Below are 10102 nucleotides of genomic sequence, written 5' to 3'. Positions count from 1 at the left end.
TCCAAGAATCATTAGGACCAAGGCTGGGCCAAATCCAAGGAAGCCAGAGGGTTCTGCACCTACCCTGGTACATCCCCCAGCTCCACCACACCACCTCCCACCTAGCTAGCCTCCCAGCTAGAGTGAGTGATCCTCTCCAAGTGTACCATTTCCAGAACTCTCCTCTGTCACTTTAAACACTGTCTGCTGTTCAGCTAAACAATAAGGTGCAGTGGGACTAGATGGTCACATTTTTGGAACCACAAGAGATTCCTGTGTCATAAATGTAGCCATCCCTGTGCCTGAAGGGAACATTGTACTCCACACCTTATGGAGAAAAATAAAACTCAACTCTGTGCTAAAATGTGCTGTCTCATAAACAGGAATGTGACCAGCAGAGGCCCAACACCAGGTGAGGACAAGCAGACAGAGGTGACCCGAGGACCTGTTCTGAGACACAATGAATTGGGGAAGAGGGCAGAGCTGAAGTGGTATGTGTAACCAAGACAATATTCACAGGAAGTTAGAAACAGATTCCATGGGGGAGAGTTGGCACAGCTGCAATGAAACTTAGGGAGACCTGCAGCCCAACCAGGAGACACATGTGGCTATAGGAGCCTGGCTCTGCAATGGTCAAGCTGTTCTCTTCTGGGGTCACCTGTGCAGGAGCAAACAGGGATCTCTGTCAACAGCTACTGAGCAAGGCCTGGCTCCACACTTATCTCCTCTGCCCAGATCATGGTTGGTCTGTCTCATTGCCCAGTACACTGGAGAATCTTAATGAGCAGGACATGTCTCTCTTATCCCAAGACCCCATATCTGGCCAATGGTGGATATCAAGTTAGGTGATGGCAAGGATGGCTAGACCCCGTCCTCTCTGAACCACCTACCTCAGTCCCTTAAGGCCGCTGTAACAAAAAGCCAGAGTACATAACTTAAGTACTAGGAACTGACCACTCCCAGTTCTGGAGGCTGGAGTGTAATTTGAAGGTGCTAGGATATCAGGTGTCTGGCAAGGGCCTCTCGTAGTGAGCAGGTGGCAGACCCTGCTAAGTGCCCAGCCCTTGTCTTTTCCTCACCTAAACATATCACCTCCCTAAAGCCTAACCTCTGACATCAACATAATGGAGGTTAGGACTTCAACAGGTGACCTGGAGCGGGGACAAAGTTGCAGTCTATAACATGGCTGCCATAGAGACAGGATACAGGTTTAACATCCCACTTCTCAGGGGTCTGACAGTGATAGAGCCCAATGCAGCACTGCTTTGGGGCAATTCTTGACCTCACATCTCCACAAGAGCCTCTGAGCAGGACTCCTGAATCCCTGCTCTTGTAAGGGTACTGCTGCACCCTCAGAGATCTGTCTGCTTAAACAGCTCCATGGATTATCTCCTCTGCCCAGGTCACAGTGCTTAGGATTACCTAAGTACCAACACTGAAGACTTGAGAACCCTGTACCCCACTTCTAGGACAGTGTGGTGGAACACTGAGGCTGCTGGTCAAACAGGTGCCTGCCCAGGCCCTGCCCTTGACACATTGCCCATCCTTCATGGACTCATGCTGAGCCAGGCCACTGGCCCATCTAATGCAGACACTCATACTCAGAACCCCCATCCTGCACTCCCTCCAGGCTCATTTATATGCCAGGACAAGCCCTATGCTGGGTAGGGCCTGTAGTACCTGATCACAAACAATGGCCTCCCAAAGCAGCTAGGTGCTCCCACATATGTCACAGAGATAGACCCCGTTTTGCTCCTCCACCCATGGGACAAGAACTGCGGTGTCTCATCTTCTCATACTCTGCCATGGACAATGGCTTGTTGCATGGAACGATGCATCCTCACAGGTGGCCCTCACAAGGGCATGTCTGCTGCTCTACCCAACAGGCATTGCAGGCTACCTCAGACAGAGGGTACCTGCCTCAGGCTAGCTGCTAGCCAGGATGATCTTCCCTGGCACTTGCAGAAGGCCAGGCAGTCCAGGCACAATGGGCCCCAACACTCAGTAGACACTTAACTCACAGACCAAAGAGCCTTACAGAATACGTACCTGTCCAACAGGTGAGCAGGTGCCTGCTTCCATGTTCCACCTGGCACGCCAGGAGCACAAGCTGCTTGTCCTGTATGAAGAAAGCTGCACTAAGTCCCAACCTCCCATCACATTCAGAGCCTCCTTCTTTGGTTTTGTGTGGCTACTGGCCAGGTACAACACTCAACTAGCTAAACAGAGAGGTCATACTGGGAACAGAGACTCCTCAAGACCCCAGAGGGTGGAGAGTGGCCACCTTCATCCTACTACTCCCTAGTACCCCTTGGTTTTGCTGTTATCCCAACCTTTGGGAAGCTGGTGTCAGCACTGATAAATGACTCTCAGGAAGTGGCCTGCAGCATCTTCAATGGCAATATGGCAGGTCCGTAAGTGCACAGGAAGTCTCTGGGGGGAGACATGTCATCATAGGATGGGGACCTTCCACCATGAGCAACAAAGGAGCACATGCACATCAGGTCCCCATTGCTGGGAGGCACCCAAAGATGAGCACAGGGTTGGATTGTACTAATGGGAAAGAAACAGCCAGAGGACCCAAGAGCACTGCATGCAGCACCTGCCAGTACGGGCTGGGATTTACCTTTAGGACCAGTGAAAGACCTGGGCAACTCAACTGGGCTCCCAGGTATGAAGGGGAAGCATTTAAATAAGGCCAGGGGTGGGGCGAGAGGGGGTTCCTCACTCTGCTCCAGAGAAGTCAGACTTCCCAAAAGCCTTGAAAGCCCTGCAAAGGGGAAGGGGAGACAGGGTTCCACCAACCGTCTCAGCATCAGGCACAGTGGAACCACAAAATTGGGGAAAAGTCTCTGAAATTAATATTCTGTGTACCTAGAGCTTCTAAGAAGCTGGTTACACGTGAAGGACAAACATGTTCAGAGAGCACAGAAGACTCTACGAGGAATTCAGAAGGTAGTTGAGATGGGAGAGCTTGTTGGGCACCTGGGCCCAGATGGGAGGTAGCTCTGGGCCTCCGCAGTACACACGCACCTGACGCTGTTGTACAGTGCAGTCTAGACACCCATTCCATGGCAAGCTGCCAAGAAAGCTGCCAAAGGTTCTGTGGAGGCAGAGGTTGCAGGGTCCAGATCCTACTCCTGGAAAGAACCCCAGTGGGACACAAGGGATCCAGCTAGAAGGGTTGGCACTGCAAGGAGGGGTGCTCTGAGGCCAGTCATCATTTCCTTCGGTCAGGACACAACCCAGTCAAAACAGAAACAGGTCGTGAGGGAAAGAGCTGGTTTTTAGACAGAAAATCTTATGGGCATAAACCATCTACAAGGAACCTGGCAGGATTGGCCAGAGCCCCAGCAGTCCCACCTCACCCCGGGGGACACATTACCATAGGTACATCTGTCAGTGCTGCCATCAATGCGACTCTTGACCTTTGACCTCCTGCAGCATCTCAAGCAGCTGCATGTTTCTGTTGAGAGCCAGAAAGGACACAAAGCACAGTGTGTGGGTATCACCCCAGACATGGGAAGAAAATGGTACGACAGCAGCATGGCCAGAAGCAGCAGAGCCCAAAGAATCAGCACAGAACCTTTCAAATCTGATTTTTATAGTCTTCACACATGCCTTTAGAGCAGGAAACACACACAGCCACTAGTGCTACAGAGGCAATGACTATGGCCTCAGGGTTTGGACAGATGTAAAATGCAAACCATTCTCTAAGTCCCCTGGGTTCTCACAGGATCCTGGGAGCAAAGGTCTTGATGCAATAACTAGCAAACATTGGAATGAAAACTATGTGCTGATTCAGCTGCCATGACTTGAATCTGAGAGGGAGTGGAATTCAGGGGGAAGCAGTGAAAGAACGTAGAAAAATATACCTATTTCATGTATTCAGAGGTGCTAAAGATCAGGGACAAAGGGCCTTCTGGAATCACATGTATAGGCAGCCATGCTGCCTAAAACAGGAAGTTACCCATCAGCTAGAGTTTGGGGAAATCACTGGCCGCATCCTTCTACAATGGCCTTTGTGAAACCAACCCATGCGGACATGCCTTCCCTGGAGTACCACTAACCTGCTAACAGCTGAGGATAAAAGCTCTAACACTCCTGGAGCAAACAGCAGTTTTACCATGCTCAGCGCAAACCTAGGACTAATTTCTGAACACCACATCAAGTTTGTTCCACAAAAAGGCTGTACCCATGAAATTGGACTATTGACTATGGACTCTGTGTGGCCTTTGAACCAAAGGCTAAAAATAACTGTGTCCATCATTTCTAGGAACGAGAATTCAGCCAGGGAGCTCTAATTTTGTACAGGAAGCCACCTCACCTCAGTGCAGTGTGGCATAGGCCTGAGCTATGAGGCCTGTTGGCCACAAGGCCACAGGGGATGCTACGGTCTATTTAGGACCATAGCTGAAGTAGGCACCTGAAAGATGGTGATGTGTTCGTTGTCTGTGCAGCCATGAGTGAGCTACATTAGCATTGGAGGTGATGAATTGAGTCACAGTCATAGTTATTAGCAACCTGCACTAATGTACCAAGCTCAGGGTCCACCCCACACAGCGATGTCCACCTAACCAGCCCGTCAACCCTTCTGGAACTTGCATTGTGTCTTCTCTGGGGTGCATATGCCCTGCCCTTGACACACATAGCCCAGCCTGGCCCCAGCTACAGCTACAGATTTGTGAGTCTCCTTGCAGGTCTCCTCCCATTTAGGTCATGTGGCCAGGGATACAAAAAACCTTGGTCAGCTGAGGCATGTAGGGCCAGGCCCTCCTGAGTAACACAGCAGCTGGTAAGAGCTCTGGCTGTTTGAGCATATGCCCAACCTAGGGAGCCCAAAGCTACAGGGTATCATCAGTGATCTCCTGCTGTAGATGAGCAGGGCAAAGGGGAGTGGCTTGGGGCTGTTCCCCCAGCAGGGCACTCCTGGAGGGCCTCAATTTTGACCACAGCTCTCAAAGCAACCTGCTGCTGCTTTAGCTGCCACTGTCGCCTGAATGCAAAGTGTAGCTGGTGCAGCTGCCCCACCTGCTGCACAGTGAAACAGGGCTGCCGTTCAGCGAAGTGCACAATAGCCTCAAAGGATGCTGCTGCCTGCTCCCAGGCTACCTCGTCATCCTCTTCAGTGCCTTGCTTCCCTTCTCCTGCATGATCATCTGCCTGTGCTAGTGACATGGCAGTGTGTGTCTCACCCATCTCCCTCCCAGCTGTGCCCTGCTCCCCTGGACCAATGTTCTGAAGCTGGCTGCCTGGGCAGGAGGGGCCCTCTTTCACCAGCTCAAGGATGTGGGCTAAAGTCTTATGGTGAGGTTTAGCGGTGCAGTGCCTTGCGGCCACTTCCTCTTCCTCCTCTTCAGATGAGCCTTCATTGAAGGCGCCTGCAGGCCACAGCTTCCTCCAGGCCTGTCTGAAGACCTGGCTGGGCACAGCATTCCAGGCACAGGCCACGTTGAAAATGGTATTGTTCATGCTGTAGCGGGAATGGAAGCCCTGCAGGGCAATGGGAGGACTAATGAAGTGCCTCATGAAGTCTCTTCGAATACCTTGCTCCATGGGCTGAATTAAGGAGGTCACGCTGGCAGGCAGGAAGATGGTAAAAATGTTATCAGACACCAAATCAGACTCCTGTGGGTGGGCCCTGGAGTTGTCCAGCAAGAGAATAGCCTTACTGTCTTCCGGCAAACCTATGGTTCTGAAGTGTTCTCGCACCGAGGGCACAAAGATGTGATGGAACCAATCTGAGAAAATTTCCTTGTCTATCCAGGCATTGCCCTGGGCCTTATAGGCAACAGGCAGGTGCTGAATGCCTCTGAAAGCCCTGGGGTCACCACACTTCCCGACGGCCAAGGGTTTGATTCTGTGGGAGCCCGTGGCATTGGCACACATTAGGACAGTCAGTCTGTCCTTGCCCTGTTTGAGGCTGGGCAGGGCCTCACCATCTGTCTTGGAATTTGGCAAGCACCGCCAAAAAAGGCCAGTCTCATCGGCACTATAAACCTGTTCAGGGGACAACCCATGCTCAGCAGTCAAGCTTCTAAAAAAGCCACAGAACTGCTCAGCTGCTTGGTGGTCGGCCACCTGCTTCTCATTGGATGCGTCCAGCTTTTTAATGCCATGCCTGGCCTTAAAGCGCCAAAGCCATCCTCCAGAAAATACACAGGGCTCAGTCAGCTGCATCTGCTCATAGAAGTCCTTGGCCTTCTCAATGAGCATGGGACCTGACACAGGAATGCCCTCAGCGCGCTTTACCAGGAACCACTCATAAAGTACCCGATCCAGATGCTCGAGCTTTGGTGTGTGCAGAGTGCGCCGCTGCTCCAGTGCCTGTCTGGAGTCTGAGTTGGCAAAGAACCTGAGCAGCTGGGCCTTGTGAGCCTTAATGTCATACAGAGTGGACATGCCCACATTGTATTCCTGCATCAGTGCCTTCCTGCTCTCCCCTCGCTCCAGGCGTGTGCAGATGTCAATCTTCTCCTTCAAGGTCAGAACCACCCGCTTCCTCTTTTCCCCTCTGCCCTTTACTGCATTCTGCTTGGAAGCCATGGAGGGATGGTGGCCACCCCTGGCACTGCTCCTTCCCTGCCTCAGTCTTTCCCTCTCTGTTCTACCCTTCCTGATCTGCTGATTCGAGGCTCAAGCCCTGTGCCTCATTGGTGCTGCCTTGTACATGCAGCAACCTCTTGCCTCAGCCTTCTCTCAGTGTCTAGGCTCCAGCAAGCTCAGGCGTTAACTCCTAGAAACATGGTGTGTTTGTAGGTCTCTCTGCAGGACAGGTGGCCAATGTTACGCTGCTTGGGATTGCTCCACAAAGCTGGTCCCTTGGTCTTCTCTGCATAGACAGCAGCAGAGCTCCCTCAAATGCTACCAGGGTTCAGGTTAATGGATGTTTTGCAGCATAAGCTGGAAATGCCTCTCCAGGGTCCACAATGTTCTCACTCACAGCCCTTCAGAAACTGGAAAGCAGAGGAAAAAAATGTTATGAGAAGAGGTTACGATATTCCTACCAGGAAGCTTCCCAGGACACAAGAAAGCTGCTTTGTGTGCTGTTTGCTGTTGACTGTCCTGCCATAACCCTTACTTTCTTCATGATGGCTTGCCTCCAGCCCTCTCTGCTTCTCTCAAGGGGTAACCCAGCGATGACAGTGGTAGAGTTCCACAGAAGTGGCAGTGCCAGTGATCTTACCACATGTGCATTCCACCACGTAAATGCATGCAGAATTCAGATGGCCTCTTAGTAGTTCAACTCCTCCTAAGCCTTATCTGGTTGCTTCTTCCAACTCTGAGAAGTCCTGTTACTTATATGTACAGCATAAAATGACCATATCTCAGAAGAAATGAGACATTTATTCACACATAGTTAAGAGCTCCAAAGACACAAGCCAGGCTTGTCACCAGTCAGTCTGGTTGGGGAGGGGTTCCTTTCAGAGTCGGCCTCCTTATCAGAAAGAGTCAATGATCCATGGTCCCTTAGGGCACAAAATTCCATTTACTGACTGGGAAGGGTAGCCTGCATAATGCCTGGCACAGCACACAGTGTGGTATATGCACATCGTTGTGGGGAACAGAAGAGAAATCAAGGCTATAATCCACCTTTGAGGCAGTTCTTAAAATGAATTCCACAGGAATCTGTGAGGCTAACAAGCTTCCTGGAGCCATCTGACACCAGAAATAGGCTCACTACGGACATCTCTTGATACTTGGCGTGCCAATGCATGTCAGGTGACAAGAGATGGCTGAAAACCCTGTCGTTCAGCTTGCAAACTAAATATTTCCTTCAGGAATGAAATTCGGGTACTACTTCTAAAAAAGAATCTCTTAGCAAGTGAGTAACATGGCATAGTAAAAATTCAAGTGGTTTCTAGTCTCGGGGTTTCAAGGGTAACAACACACTGAAACCATGAGACCACTATTTAAAAGTATTTGCCTGTGCCCAAGAAGTAGACTAAAGACCGGGAAAACTAAGGGGAGAGATCTAGGGTAGGACAGAAAAAGGAAAACACTCGACTCCTTTGGGCTCTCTCCTGTGTCAGAGAAAGTAAATTTCCATAGAAAAAGGCCTTGAAGAAATTAGGGAAATGATGTAAATAATGTCCATTGGGAAAGGAGAACATCAGACAGAAAGATGATAAAAAAACAGAATATGAATCTTGGAGTCTGGGCAAAAGGAGTCCTGGGAGAAGGGTGAGGGTCCTTTCTGCCATATAGAAATATTGGGGTGAGCACGCACAGGGCCAGGTCTGGGTGTGAACGGGCAGTGAGTGCTAACGCCCATCCGATTCCTGACAGAGGGAATACAAAAAGGGACGTCGTTTGGTCTCCGTGGGGCTTGTCGTGAAAACGATTCCTTCCTAGAACCACATTGAGGGTGGAAGATCGGTGTTCGACTTGGGAAAACCCGAAAAGAAAACTACACCGGCGAATCCTCATTTGTCATTGGCGCTAGGCCCCCGGGTGACGAGACCCTGGGAAGTTGGCGGCTCGCGCTGGGGTGTCACGGGGCCGGGGCAGGGCCAGAGGATGGGCGTCTCTTGTGAGAGTGCCACAGGCTGTCCGACGCAGAGCATCGGGATCGGGGTCGTGGACAAGGCGGGAAGCGGAGCTCGGCCTGCAAGGCCGCAACCGGCGCGGATGCACCAGCTTGGCCCGCCCGCGGGAAGCATCGCCGCCCCGCCCGCCTGCTTCGCACCGGGTCTCACTCACCTGAGCACGCCGAGCCGCTGCCGTCGGCCGGAAGTGTTGCTCTTCGCCAGTCCGCCCCTCGAGGCCTTACCCTGGTCACTTCCGGGGCGCTCTAGGCAAGACGGAGGACTCGGCCTCGATGGTGTATGGGAGGTGCACCCAGGCTCTGCTTGAGCAAACAGCGGGGTGGGATGTTGCGTGCTGGTGTACACTTTCCTAACGTTGGCGCAGGACTTCCAGAGCCCTGGTGTTGAGAGGAATGGAAATCCTGTGCTGAGTGAGAATCAGTCGTCTGAGAAGGATCGGCGCGAAAGGCTAAGCGTATCCAGGGCTGCCTCCGCCGCATCGGGGTTCTCGACCCCTTTCTGCTATCCCATTCCACTTCATGTTCTTCCCTAACACTGCCGACTTCTCTCTCCTCACCACCTTGCATGTCTCCAGCGGACGTGACCCACTCCTTAGCTGTGTTTGCTCTGTCTGCTGGCCCTGCCCACATGATCTCAGGACTTTAATACTAGGAAAGATGGATGGCTGCCAGATTCCTATCTCCTGCCAGAACACCCCTCTACAATCCAAACTGCCATCTACTCCACACCCTACACCGCTGCCCAACAGCACCGCAGAGACAGGGACCGGAAACAGGTCTCCACTCTCCCGCCCAGCCTTGCCTCATCCACAGTTCTGCTGTCTCGGTCAGCCGCAGCTCAGTCTTCTCACCGTAGCTGGGCCAGAAAACTCCGGGCACCTTTGGCTGTCTTTCCCTCATACCTAATATCCAATCGACCAGAAGCTCTGATGGTCTGTCCATAAAACCTGTCTTATTTACTTCTCCAGCTGCTGGCCCCTGGGCCATACTTCCAGGAGCTGGCAGTTGCCTCTTTCCTGTCCCCTTTTTTTGCCTTTTCTCCATGATCAGCTATCAGTTGTTGCATGCATACCAAACCATTCCAAAATTTACTGCCTTGCAACAAGCATCCTATCCAGCACATGATTCTGTGTACATTAGAGTTAAATGTGTTTGACAGAGGAGGAGATTGAGTTAAGAAGCATAGCAAGGACTTGGTGGGATTAGAATCCAGGACCTCTGGAGGAGCTTCCTCACCAGGGTTCTCAGTGCAAGCTGTTCTCCAAAGGCTGGCCCTATTCTGGGTCTGGCTCTCTGCTGCCGCCCTGTGGACCTGGGCTTGAGTGCACCTCCTGGACCTGGCTAGTGATGGCAGGTATTGAGGCTTGGAGTGGAACAAGGCCTAGGGCAATACTCTGGGAACCTTAGGCTTTCTCTCTTAAGGGTGAAGTTCACTACAACAGTGGGGGAGGGAGTCAGTAAGAGAAAAAGAAGAAAAATATACAGTGGCTTTCTCTGGAGCCTACTACAGAGCTTCCCTTCCTCCCTCCTCATGGCTCTGAGCCATGCCTCAGAGCACAGGATCACATGCCCAGA

At 51.8% G+C, this 10102-nt stretch overlaps 1 protein-coding gene across 1 annotated transcript; it reads right to left on the bottom strand.

Annotated features, from left to right (window-relative positions):
• Positions 1 to 3566: 3566 nt before the first annotated feature.
• Jrk (Jrk helix-turn-helix protein) lies at positions 3567 to 9249 on the bottom strand. The gene is made up of 2 exons (XM_005005199.4): positions 8683 to 9249; positions 3567 to 6935 (listed from the first exon to the last, which is right to left on the bottom strand). The coding sequence occupies exon 2, from the start codon at positions 6523 to 6525 to the stop codon at positions 4837 to 4839; it is 1689 nt and encodes a 562-aa protein (XP_005005256.1). The 5' UTR covers positions 6526 to 6935; positions 8683 to 9249; the 3' UTR covers positions 3567 to 4836.
• Between the last annotated feature and the right edge of the window lie 853 nt (positions 9250 to 10102).

Source organism: Cavia porcellus, unplaced genomic scaffold, assembly GCF_034190915.1.
Source record: "Cavia porcellus strain 051 isolate PalLab524CR breed Dunkin Hartley unplaced genomic scaffold, mCavPor4.1 scaffold_19, whole genome shotgun sequence".
Lineage (NCBI taxonomy): Eukaryota > Metazoa > Chordata > Mammalia > Rodentia > Caviidae > Cavia > Cavia porcellus.
Note: the sequence above shows the minus strand (reverse complement) of the source record. Positions and strands in the feature narration are given on the sequence as shown.